Here is a 13,595-nt window from a genome sequence, read left to right on the forward strand (position 1 = left end):
CTGCACACAAAATATGGGCTCTACCACTGACCAGCGGTCCCTCTGACATTGTTTTAAGGCATAAATTGCCTGGAGTGCTTAGGCGCAAAGCAAGTATATAAATGTAGCAAATAAAATAAAAGAACTACCTTCCTCAAAGCAATAGGATGCTGGGCCAAGATTACTGACTCCCAATTTGTTCTAGACAAGGCTAGAGGGCCCTGCATATTCTAGAGAAGTGTATATTCTAGACAAGGCTCTAGAGGGCCCTGCATATTCTAGAGAAGTGTATATTCTAGACAGGGCTTAAGTCTTTTGCACAAGAGCAAGCATCTGCGAAGTTCAGATCACTATTAAAAAAAAGATTTAGGGAATACTTCGTAATGTGAACACTTATTCAAAATAATTTTTTTCAAAAAATAAAGGAGGAGATGACAATGGCGATGGTCCTTACATTTTTATTTACAAAACACAGGATTTTAATGCAGGATTAATTTTTTTTAAAAAAGCAAAGCAAGTTGAATGGCAGAATTTTATACCTGGCAGTCTCCAAGGATCAACGAAAATGCTTTCAGTGATAGGTCAGACCTTCAACTTTGCTTGCAATTGGAATACTTTAAATAACAAACTCTTACACAACCAGCTGACAATCAGCAACTTATCTCAGGCGACCTCTTCTAACACCACATTTCTTTGTTGTAACAACCATCGGAGCACTGGCTGACTTCTACTGTGTGGACCAGTTCTGTTTACTCTGACTGCTGATTGCTCTTTTCAGGACTTCATTGGGCACCATGTCTGATTTCTTGACTTCGGAGTTGTTGCAACCAACTGTGGGGCAGCTGTAAAGAGGGGGAAAACAACTCTGTAGTCAAAACCATCCAAACTGTTGGTGACTTAAAGGGGACAGGAGTTCAATCATAAGCACAAGTGTTATTCTATCCAATTTTTCACAGCAAAAATTCCAGCAGTGAAATATTAGCTTCAAGATCAGCCCCAGCTTGGTTAATCTCTCATTCTCTAAAGTGTGGGAGATGGTATAGATTCTGAAGTGGACATGGCTTTTACTCTACAATTGCCCTGCTGCATTCGTGAAATGTTACTGGGGGTCCAGATGACATTGTCTTCAACTTGTAACCCAGATGTGTTTTCGCACCGCTTGTGTCAGGATTCTCTTAGCCCCCACTTCACTTCAACGCCCAGTCATAAACAGATGAGGGGCTTCAGTCTACAGTTTTTAATCCAATACTTCACAGGGTCATACAGATGCAAATTCTCAGAGTCTCTCATCTACAAAGGAATGCTTTTAGGGGACTCAAATGGAATTTACGAGAGTTGCCCACCATTTGAAGAGGGAGGCGGTCTCGCTAGCCTAACTTAAAGTGGGGAGGTCCCTCTCTTGTCATGAGGCCTCTAAGCGCAGCTTCTCACGCAAGGCCAATCAGGTAGACCGTCTAAGTTCCGCCCCTGCCTTCTCTTTCTTTGCTCTGCACCTGCGTCTGGCATCTATTAGGTCATCCTCCTGTTTGCTGCCCCTCACGGGGGGGGGGGGCAAGGAGGGACCCTCAAGCTCAGCCATCTGGATGTTTGTAACCTGAGAAGCAGGCCTACTCATCTGGACTAGCCTGGGAAAACACCTCCCATATGTCTGATGGTTCTCCTTCAGAATCTGAACTGCTATTCCACTCCTTGCGCTTAGAAACACCCCTGACAGCTTGTTCTGTCTTTTTTCTTTCCACAAAAAGATCTGTTACGGAAGCAAAGATGGAATAGCTGCACAATGCCTTTTGCATGTTAGCACTAGGAGCTGTTTGGAACACCCAAACTAACTAAACAGTTTGGGACCATGTTAAATAAAGGACTTCCTTCACCTGTCCTGACTGAGGAAGGCAATGGCAAACCACCCTGCTATAGTCTGCCATGAAAACGCCAGCAAAAGCGGAGTCCCTCTAGGAGTCAGCAATGACTCGGTGCTTGCACAGGAGGAACCTTTCCTTTTTCCTTCACCTGTATGATCCTGCCCGCATGCTGAGATCTGCTTCAGAGGCCCCGATTGTATGTTGTTGGGTTATCGAACACATGGGATGGAACCTTCTCTGTGTGGCTCCTCAGCTTTGGAATGCCCTCCCAATGGAGTAGTGCCTCTCCTCCACTACTCAAATAATTTAAGCAAGGCTTAAAACCTATTTTTAAACCCTGCTTTTGATCAACCTGCCTTTGGTGAAAAGGCAGAATATTATAGAAATAAATAAAATGGCTCATATGCTAAAAACAACTCTCTCTATATCAGCTTTCATCCTCTGGTAAACTTTCTCCCTCTGGCAACAGGAATGGGCAGAAGGTAGGGTGGGATCCACTGGTAAATCTCGAGAGGATCTGCAGAAGATCGGCAAGGATTTCTGACTCCCAATTGTCTAACAAGCTGATTGGTGGGAGATTCAGGACAGATAAAAGGAAGTACACATCGCATAGCTAAACTATGGAATTCGCTAGCACAGGAATTAGTGATGGCCACCAATTTGGATGGCTTTAAAGGGAGTTAGACAAATTCCTGGAGGAAAAGGCTATCAATGGCTACTAGTCTTGAGGGCTATGTGCTACCTCTGGTACCAGAGGCAGTGAGCCTATGTACACCAGTTGCTGGGGAACATGGGTGGGAGGGTGTTTTTGTGCTCATGCCCTGCTTGTGGGTTCCCAGTCAACAGCTGGTTGGCTACTGTGTGAACAGAATGCTGGACTAGATGGACCCTTGGTCTGATCCAGCATGGCTCTTGGGGGTTAGACTCGATGGCCTTGTAGGCCCCTTCCAACCCTACTATTCTATGATTCTTCTTATGTGCTTAACAATAGCAACAGTTAAAAGGTCCCATTCCCCACCCCCACCCCCTGCCCTTGAATTGCTGGAAAAGAATGCTTGGGAGAGGGGTGGGGGAACCTGGAGTGGATTTTTATGCTAAAGTCTGGTTCTGGTGCTGACCTCAAATTCTTGACTTGAGCATGTGCTCAGAGGCACACATTCCTTAATTCTGAGTGTATGTTTGCCTTCCTGTGCCGCATTTTGCATCTAGGTTGGTGGATCTCAAGGTTCTAGTAAAAAAACAAAGTAGATATTGCAAGCCTGAAGACTGCCTACCCCATGCCTACATATTACTGCCTTGCATCTTACTGTTCTTGTAATGTGCATCACTTTAGAAGGGCATGACCCTATAATGCAGCTTATAAATCCCATCAATCAATCAGTCCTATACATATTATGCAAAACAGAGTCAGTGGACTGGTTTACAGGTCAGACTAATCTGAATGTGTAAATTTCTGCAATATACAGGAGTTGAGTGTCTTGGAAATAATGACCTGAGAGCTGATTATGAGAGTTAATTATGGATAAGAAATTGAATTTATGTACAGGAAATCGGACTGATGGCTTTCTATTTTGGGTAGTTTTCTCGCTTTTCTCTATTTACTTTATTTAGTATAAACGACAATACAGTTTGACAATACATTTTCTTTTTTATCCATATTATGGAGAGAAACAATAAAAAAGAGGATGCAACACATATTTTACATTTTATTGGGATTCTCCTTTTCTGAGATCAGCTAGTTACCAGCTATGTGATGCTGGCCTTCCTTGCTGAGTAACACATCTCTGTTTTGGGGAGACACATGATGGGGAATGTAATTACCTAAACAGGTGGGAATGGATGGCCTTGGGGGAATGAGTGTACTCAGATATGTGAACAGTTCTGCTTGTAGATCAGTCTTAAGTGGAGCACAATTTGCCCGTGGTGGTAATAATAGGTAATAGCATTACAGACAGTAATCTTTGCATATTGCTTGATGCCTTCAAAGAACTGTACAAATGATAATTTCTAGATTCTCATCCCACTGATGCCTGCTGATGAGTTTGAAGAGACAGGGGAACAGATAAGAAAACTGAAGCAGCTTGCCTTGGGCCACGCTGAGAAACTGCAGCAAAGCAGATGTCATGAAAAATAATCAATTCTTTTAAAAAAAATCAGGAATGCTCCAACTCCGTGCACCGAATGGTAACCAAGCCAGATTTGTGTTTAATTCTTCAGTACAAGTAAACAATGCTCAAGCATGGAATCTAGTAGAATTTGCTTTCCTGAATCTGATAAATTTTTGTTAAAACACAACAAAACATGCTTCTAGCCCTCAGTAATGTTCAGAGATGATTTTAGAATTAGATGATTTTATGTCATTCAAAAGAGAGAGGAAAGGCGGTTTTTGCCAGACACAACTTGTAATTATTTTTCATAAGAGACTATGAGAAAGATGACTCTTTACACCAGCTACCTTTTTTTTGGGGGGGGGGGCTACATAACGTTTGGTGAGGGGCCACAAAGCACGTACATTCATCTCCCAGTAAAGTCTGAGAGCAGCCCAAGCTTACGAGCTACTGTGCTGGCACACCACTTTGTAAGATTGCCCGCAAGGGTTCTCTTCTCTTTCCAGCTAAATGTTGGCAAGGTTCTGCTATCCCCAACAGAGCACAGTGGCAGTATGTAACAATGTGGCGAGGCCTCTTCTTTGTTGAAGGGAAAGAATGAGGGGAGCCATTAAGACCTCAGTGTTGCCCTGTTCCTTTCGCCCCCTTCCTTGGGATGGCTTTTTTGGCTTGGGAAAGGTTGCGGGACAGACGCTGCCCGCCTGTCTTTGTCCTGCCATCCCTGCTATGAAAGTCAGCTCCCATCCTTATCAGGAAGAGTCCTGTGGTTCAAGGACCAGGACAGTCAGATTAGAGGGGGAGCTGTCCAACTGAGAGCACAGTGAGAAAGGTGTTGCTTCAGCAAGGGCTAGGCTCCAACTGAGCAGTTTTATAGGGAATGCTGATGGCCCCAACCCCTTCCTGGCTTGTCATTAGGGCCCTGATCCAGAGCATGCTTCCTCCTCACTAGCAGAGCTCAAGGCTAGCTGACGTGCTGCCAGACAGGCACTGTGTCCCCAGCTCTGACTGGACCCGCTGCTGCCTTTGTTCCTGGGGATGATCTCGGTAGGCCTGAAGCAAGGGGACAGGCCCAGTCCAGGTGCTTAGGGTTTTTTTTTTTAATGCCACAGCCTTCTTGAGTGTGGCGTTACTCCCAGTGGTGGTCTCAGAAGGGCTTCATCTGACTGTCTCTGACCTCACAACTACTAGGATGGGTGACAGGCCTTCCTCCTTCTCTTCCAAGGCTCTTCCTATCTATACGGAACTCAGTTTCCATGGTTGTCCTTACAGGAAGGTGGTGGGACATGACACTCCCCCCCGTCAGAGTCTCACACCAGCCCGGCTTCTTAGCTGGCCACCCATAAAAGCCATTGCTGACTACGGCAGCATTGGAGTTCAGAAGGCAAATCACGATGAAAGGCTATCGGATTGCCTGTACCAGACTTCCCCAACCTGGTGCCCTTCAGATGATTTGGACTACAAAGTCCAGCATTCCTAACCATTGGCCATGCTGGCTGGGGATGATGAAGTCCAAAACATCTGGACAGCACCAGTTTGGTTTACACGTTGTACAACAATTGTGCATATCACAAGCCATTTCAAACCATTCGATCGCTATTGCTATCGTGCCACGGCCCAAATGTCTGCAGAAAGGGGCCCAATGCAAACCAGTTTGAGGCTCTCCTTTTCACAGAATGCACCCAGTCTGCCTGGGAAGGCATTTTGCCTCAGACTCAGCATTTGGAGCTGCGCGTCAGCATTCATTACTTCTGTTTCTTCTGTTCTGTGTCTCCTCACTTGTTGCATTTGCCTCGGGCAAGCCACAGAGTCTCACAGTTTGGGGTTTGCTTCTTCCCATCTACAAAGAGGTTAGGATAATTATTATTTATCTGGCACATGTGTTTTGTTTTTTTTTGGCCAGGATTAATTAATTCTGGTAAAGTGCCTCGAAAGCCTCAAGTCAAAAAGGAATTGATATGACACAGGAGTGCTGATGTTTCTTCAGCATGGAGATTGTTCTCAGCTGTTCAAAAGGCACCAAGGAAGAAGTTGCAGGGTGTCATTTAAGGAACGGGGGGGGGGGGCTATGTTGAAAGTAACCAGTTGTTTAGGTGCGAGGAGGTTATATGCATTTGACCATGGGAAACAGCCTTAGAATACCGTACTTTTAAAAAATTAATCTTGAATATTCACTATATCCAAGCGCAGGCATTTCAGTCTTGCTGAGAATCTGATCCTTCTAACCCTTTACTATGGAACTACCCGCACCCCCATATATTGCAGTATCCTAAGGTGCTTGTCTGCACTGTGTGGGAGAGGGATGGATGCTTTGCTCGTCATTTGTACAGCATTCCACCCATGATCACAGACTCACCTGATCACCTGTGGTATCAACACATTTGGGCCTATTAACATGCCCACGGGGGGAGGGTGGTTAGGGTAACTACGGAGGGGTGGGTTAGTGGAACCATGATACATGGGCCAATCACACAACCAGGAACCACCCGGCACCATGTGCTTCTGCTACCTCCACCCCACCCCCCAGGAGTTACCTGACAAGCTTGCTGGAATGGTTTGTGTGCACCCCAACATCCTCCGCAACGTGAACAGGCTCCCAGCAGCTGCTCCATTGTCTTGAATGGTCGTGTGACCATAGAGAAAGTTGGCAGGGGCTAGAGTGGTCCCCGCAGTAGCAGATGCTCCAGCCACGGACTCTCTGGTCATGGCCTAGTAGTCTCTGGAGCCTGTTTTAACTAGTGGGGAGTCTGCCAGATGACACAGTAAGCCGCCCTGGGGGCCCTTAACCCTCTTGCAGGGGGGTGGTTAGTGGGGGTGGCTTACTAACCACAGGGAATTCCCCCCCCCACATGCAACACTAAGCTACCATGGTTACCACAAATTCCCCAACCACCATGGCTTAGCCATGTCTGAACAGGCCCATTCTTTTCTGTATTACTGAAAATCAGTAATATTGGGGGGGGGGGCAAATCTGAAAGATGAACTTTTTCCTTTATGTCCCACCTCTGTATCCTAGACTTGGACTATGCACGTGGCAGAATGAGGTGGTAAGAGTTCCAAGGGGGTAGAACAGACTGTACCACTTCAGATTGTAGATGGTAGACATTGGTTTGCATCCTGAAATCCATGTGTGGAAAGACCATGGAAAGGGACATTCCTGCTCCCTCCCATCACTGAGCTTCCTGGGGGGAAAAACCATCTCAGGTGTGGGATGGGGTGTGGGGACTGCTCAGGGAGGGAGGAATCGGCCAAAATTGGGTGGAGGCGTCTCGTGTGAGTGAAGCTCAGAGGGGAGACTCCCATTCTGTGAGTTTCCTTCTGCTCATGGAGCACAGGATCCAAGAACAGGTTTTTGAATGCTCCCTTGTGTAAAAAATGTCCTTGCAAGTAGAAAGCCAGCACAGCAAGAACTGAACTGGCCTAGAACATTTCTTCTTTCTACTTCGATGGACATTTGTTTGTTTGTTTGACACGGCAACATTCAAAACTGTCATCTCCTGCCTGAAGTGGAGTGGAGCATTCTACCACATCCTTTTGTATGTACAGACCAGACCTCAGATCACCCACAAATGCTCTCTTGATACTACTTCGGGTCCAGAAAATGGTCTGTCAGATGATGCTGTCACAAGGGGCTGGTACAGACCTACAAGACATCATTTCCTTTCTCATTAGTTGAATGTTCAGCATTTGATGAGTAGCAGCTGAATGTGTGCAATGACTCTGTAGAAGAGTATTGCATTTGCGGGGCCTTGTTTCTTGTTGAGATGGTAAACATGTGCCTGGGAATCACTACTTCAGACTGTATGTAGGGACTCACAAGAATGAATACTCCTCCCTCTAGATAGAAGACAAGTATCAGTGCCCTGAATGCTGGAGTTTGTCCAGGAGCTCGACAGAATGTGTTTAGAGCTGATTACTCCATCCACATCCCAAGTTTGGACAGCGAGGACATTTACAGAGGAAGGGACGGAGATTGGGTAGCTGCAGAACTACCTTAAAAGCTGTCAAAGGCAGAGCCTGAACTTTTCATAACAGTTCCCCAAACTAGTCAGAACACATTAATGCTACACATGTGAATTAGTGCAAAACTGGTCCATAAGTCTGTGAAATCTGCGTGACTTGGTTTTAGTGAAAAACCAGTCTGCAAGTCCATGTGACTTGGAAAAAGTCAGTCTGCTGTGGAATCTGAACTCATTTGAATCTGTTGTGGATTTCTTCGACATCCCTAAGTGCAGATGTTCCATCCGCATCCTCGCTTGACTCACTGTAATATTGTACTTGATGTTAATTATACCTTGAGACAAAAATTATACGTTGCACCATCTGCCATGGATGGACAGGTGGATGAGAACAAAAGGGGAACAATATTCTGCTCATCAACTAGCAGAATATTACAATCACCTGTCTTAGCTGCCTTTAGGGCTGGCGGAGAATTTCTCCCCGAAACTTCGGGGGGCCGAGCGCCAACGTGTTCGGCCCCCCAAACAAGTTTCGGGGAGAAATCCTCCGCACCCCCCCCCGCACCCCGCACCCCCCCCCCGGGACGGGACTTACCTTCACCGAATATCCCTCCCGGTGGCTGGTCCGGCCGGCGGTTCGGCGGGTGTTCGAGCGAGGCAGGAGCGGCAGCCGGTCTTTCGACCGGCCGCCGCCACCATTGCAATGAAAGAAAAAAAAACACGCCCCCCTGATAGGCTACGTGACGATTCACGTAGCCTATCACGGCTAGATCTACAAAGTCAGCCGTGACAGGCTACGTGAATCGTCACATAGCCTATCACGGGTGACTTTAAAAAAAAAAAAAGTGTGTACGGATAATGGCGGCCCCCATAGGGAGCCGCCATTCCCCTTCCTTATTTGGTCGCTGTAGTCTACGTAAAGATTTACGTAGACTACGGCGAAAATAAGGGCAACGCTATTTGCGTTAGCCTTATTTTCGCCGTAGTCTACGTAAAGATTTACGTAGACTACAGCGACTAAATAAGGAACGCGAATGGCGGCTCCCTATGGGGGCCGCCATTCGCGTACGTGCTTTTTTTTTTTTTAAAGTCACCCGTGATAGGCTACATGACGATTGACGTAGCCTATCACGGCTGACTTTGCAGATCTAGCCGTGATAGGCTACGTGAATCATCACGTAGCCTATCAGGGGGCGTTTTTTTGTGTGTTTTTTTAACTTTCCCGTTCGCGGCCGGGCGAGGCGGGAAGCCTCCTCCCCGGCCTGAATTTCGGCCGGGGCGAGGCGGGAAGCCTCCCCCCTGGCCTGAATTTCGGATGGGGCGAGGCGGGAAGCCTCCCCCCCTGGCCTGAACTTCGCGGGGGGACCAGCGAAGTGCCTCCCCCCCACCGCGAACGTCCTTCGAGGACAGGTAAGTGACTTTCGTCCACCCCTAGCTGCCTTTAAGACCAGGAGATCCGAAACCTGGGATTAAAAATACAGCCAAATCAACAGGATGAAGTGGTAACATGCCCCTGTCTAAGATCCTCTTCTGTCTAAGATCTTCTGCTGAACATAAGAACATAAGAGCCCTGCTGGATCAGACCAAGGGTCCATCTAGTCCAGCATTCTGTTCACACAGTGGCCAATCAGCTGTCGACCAGGAAACCACAAGCAGAACACGAGCGCAACAGCACCCTCCCGCCCATATTCCCCAGCAACTGGCTCATTGCCTCTGGTACTGGAGGTAGCACATAGCTATCAAGACTAGTAGCCATTGCTAGCCATTTCCTCCAGAAATTTGTCCAACCGCCTTTTAAAGCCATTAGTGGCCATCACTACATCCTGAAGTAGCAAATTCCATAGTTTAACTATCCGCTGTGTGAATAAGTACTTCCTTTGATCTGTCCTGAATCTCCCACCAATCAGTTTCATGGGATGACCCCACTGGGTTCTAGTATCTTGACAGAGGGAGAAGAATGTCTCCCTATCCACATCCTCCACACCATGCATAATTTTGTACACCTCTATCATGTCTCTCCTTACCCTCCTTTTTTCCAAGCTAAACAATCCCAGCTGTTGTAACTTTCTCTCATAGGGGAGATGCTCCAGCCCCTTGATCATTTCAGTTGCCCTTTTCTGCACCTTTCCCAGCTCTACATTATTTTTGTTTAGGTATGGTGACCAGAGCTGTACACAGTATTCTAATTGTGGTCACACCATAGACTTGTATAAAGGCAGTATGATATTGGCAGTTTTATTCTCAATTCCTTTTCTAATTATGCCTAACATGGAGTTTGCCTTTTTACAGCAGCTGCACACTGGGTTGACATCTTCCCTGGGCTGCCCACCACAACCCCAGGATCTTTCTTGGTCAGTCACCACTAGCTCAGATCCCATCAGGTTACACTTGAAGCTGGGATTTTTTGCCCCAACGTGCATCACTTTACACTTGATTACACTGAACCACATTTGCCATTTAGATGCCCATTCTCCCAGTTTGGAGATATCCTTTCGGAGCTCTTTACAATCCCTTTTTGTTTTAACCACCCTAAATAATTTGGTGTCATCCACTTCACTGGTCACTCCTAATTCCAGATCATTTATGAACAGGTTGAAAAGCATTGGTCCAAATACAGATCCCTGTGGAACGCCACTATTTACTTCCCTCCATTGGGATAATTTACTATTTATTCCTACTCTCTGCTTTCTGTTCTTTAACCAGTTACTGATCCATAAGAAGACCTGTCCTCTTATTCGCATGACTGCTACGTTTGCTCGGGAGTCTTCGGTGAGGGACTTTGCCAAAAGCCTTTTGGAAGTCCAGGTAAACAATGTCTACCAGACCATCCCTGTCTACATATTGCGGTCAGGAACGCCCTAGCTACCTCTTGCAGTCCCTTCCAATAGCCAACTCAGGACACAGAAGACGAGGATTCTTTCCAAGGCTTTATTCCTTTATTACCTTATGACTCTTTCAGATACTAATCACTAGTGACTAAGCAAGGAACAACACTGGGGAAAGATAGCAGAGTAGCCTAAGCTCCAGGTAAGGCAGTTGGTCCCCGTTTGAAGGGGAACCACAGGAAGACCCTGAACTTATGGGCTAGGGAGAGATCCTCCCTCTTTCCCTTGGGTCCTCGGGACGCGACCGTTGTCTGAGCACCAAACGAGCGGAACGCCTCCTTTCGGCACCCTCCATCTGTCGTCGCTCCCTGCGTCTGCACTGAGTGTCCAGCAAGCACCCCTCCAGCGTTCTCTGACTGCCAGGGTCACTATCTATCCCAGGAATGCTGGCAGGAGGAATCTCTGCCAGCTGCTGTGCTTGTGAGAGATGAGCGAGCTCCTCTCCCATGGATTGCTGTTCTTCCTCAGAATCAGAACTGTTCTGGGGCTCTATGGGCTCAGTTTCCACCCTGACAATTTACCAACACTCTCTAAAAGGTTAGTGAGACAGGACTTACCTTTGTGGAAGCCGTGTTGATTGTTTTTCATCAGGGCTTGTCCTTCCATATGCTTATTAATTTCACCTTTAATAATGCCTTCAACCAATTTACCCGGAACAGGCATTAATTTAACTGGTCTGTAATTTCCTGGATCCCCCCCACCCCCCGGATCCCTTTTTGAAAATTGGTGTTACATTGGCCACCTTCCAGTACTCTGGACAGAGGCTGATCTTAGGGACAGGTTGCATATCTTGGTTAGAAAATCAGGAATTTCATATTTGAGTTATTTGAGAACTCTAGGATGGATACTATCTGGGTCCGGTGATTTATTTGCTTTCAATTTATCAGTAAGGTTGAGAACTTCATCTTGTGTCACCACTATTTGCCTCAGTTCCTCAGACTCCCTTCTGAGTCTGAGGAACTGAGACTCAGTTGAACTGAAACATCAGTTCAGGCACAGGTATCTGTCCTGTACCTTCTGCAGTGAAGACAGATGAAAAGAATTCATTCAGCTTCTCTGCAATCTCCTTGTCCTCCTCCAGTACTCCATTGGTGGTACTCCAAATAACCCCCATTTCTTCCTAAACATTTTCTTACATAACAGTTTGCTTTCTCTATATTGTTCAGCCCCAGCCAGCCATGCATAACCATGTAAATCTATGCTTATGCTCTTGAATCTCCAAGCCAATCGTGCAACACATAAGCCACACAAAACGTACTTTGTGGTTTTAATTTTTGTGAACTGCCCAGAGAGCTTTGGCTATTGGGCGGTATAGAAATGTAATCGATAAATAAGCCACAGTGACTCAGGAAATGCTCAGCAGCCATCATCACTGCAAGCATTTTTAGCTTGCATTCATTTGAAGATTTCAGTACAAAAAAATAAATAAATCCGTGGAGCATCTTGAACAGTCAAAGAAAGTAGTTTTTCACCCTGCATCAGTGAATAAATTCATACACTGGCTAATAAGGGAAATCTGACTTTTAAGACACTTGAAAAGCTTTTCTTTCTCCATTGTCAGTTGTGATAGAGTAGGTGGGAACTCCGTTATCCAAACTGTTGTAATCCTAGAGGCAGTTTGCGCAATTTGACTAGGTGATCACGAAAGCTCAGATATGCACAGAGCACACCTTGTGAACTGATGCGACAGAGGTACACTTTGCAGCAATTTCCACAGCTGTGGCAGCTCCCACAAAGCCCTGCTGTGACTATGGAAATGATTGCCAAGTGTCACCTTTGTACTGCCCATTCATGCCGTACTTTTACGGAGAAACATTAGTGGCAAAAAACACACATATACCCCTCCTTCAAACAGCAGCCTTCCTCAACCTGGTGCCCTCCTCATATGTTGGACTACAACTTTCACAATCTCTGAGCATTGGCCATGCTGGCTGGGGATGATGGGGGTTGTAGTTCACTACATCTGGACGGTGCCATTTTGGGGAAGGCTGATCTAGAGCAGAGGTGGGCAGAAGGTAGAGCTCCAGATATTTTGGACTTCGACACCCAGAAACTCCTACCAGCATGGCCTATGGTCAGGAATGCTGGGAGTTTCATAGAAGTCTAATACTTCTAATACTAATACTTTCTGTCCATCCATGATCTAGAGCACAGGTTTTGCATTTAGGTCCATGTAAATGAACATCTCTAAGAAGAGTCTCGATACCTCATCTTTCCACCAAAAAATTGTGTTCAAGACTTTGTCATTACTGGCATCATTGGAGTGGGGGCGGGGAGAACAACTGTATTTCATTTATTTATTAATTTATTCATTCATTCATTGAAAGAATTTCTACCCCACTCTTCAAAAACTGTTTACCAGGGCAGTTTACAATGCAAATAAAACAATAAAAAAACGCAGAACAATAAATTCAAGCAATAAAAATAATCTGAGCCAGTGTGGTTTCATTCACCACAATGCCAACGCCATTTTCATGAAGCAAGCAGAATTTCTTGAAGTAAGAAACTTATGGGCCATTGCCCATAAGAAAAGAGAAGTGCCAGATTTGCATATGAAACACTCTAGAATGCTCCTGTTTTCCATGGAAGTGACACTTTCCAACAAGCCTTGCTTCTCTTTTGCCCAGTGATGCAACTTCCCTGATGCATGCAATATAATCACATCTAAGGATGTATGGATTTTGTTAAATCCCTTCCATCTGTGTTTCGTGGATTGTCAGGTGTCTTTCATTCCATTGTCCACATTAGTGCTAATCCCCCTCAAAGGCGAAAAACTGGTCTGCTGTGGTATCCGCAGGTGAGATTCAC

The 13,595-nt window shown here is 46.0% G+C and overlaps 1 protein-coding gene across 1 annotated transcript in view; it reads right to left on the reverse strand.

Annotated features, from left to right (window-relative positions):
* Window positions 1-421: 421 nt before the first annotated feature.
* Window positions 422-13,595, reverse strand: part of NSMCE2 (NSE2 SUMO ligase component of SMC5/6 complex) — a 290,313-nt gene continuing 277,139 nt past the window's right edge. Inside the window, exon 7 of the mRNA XM_084848824.1 lies at window positions 422-821. Within this exon, the coding sequence (XP_084704950.1) occupies window positions 707-821 (115 nt within the window). The 3' untranslated portion in view covers window positions 422-706. The remainder of the gene's footprint in view (window positions 822-13,595) is intronic.

This window comes from Heloderma suspectum, chromosome 4 (genome assembly GCF_057233095.1).
Source record: "Heloderma suspectum isolate Gila_16-S chromosome 4, 16-S_ref, whole genome shotgun sequence".
Classification (NCBI taxonomy): Eukaryota; Metazoa; Chordata; class Lepidosauria; order Squamata; family Helodermatidae; genus Heloderma; species Heloderma suspectum.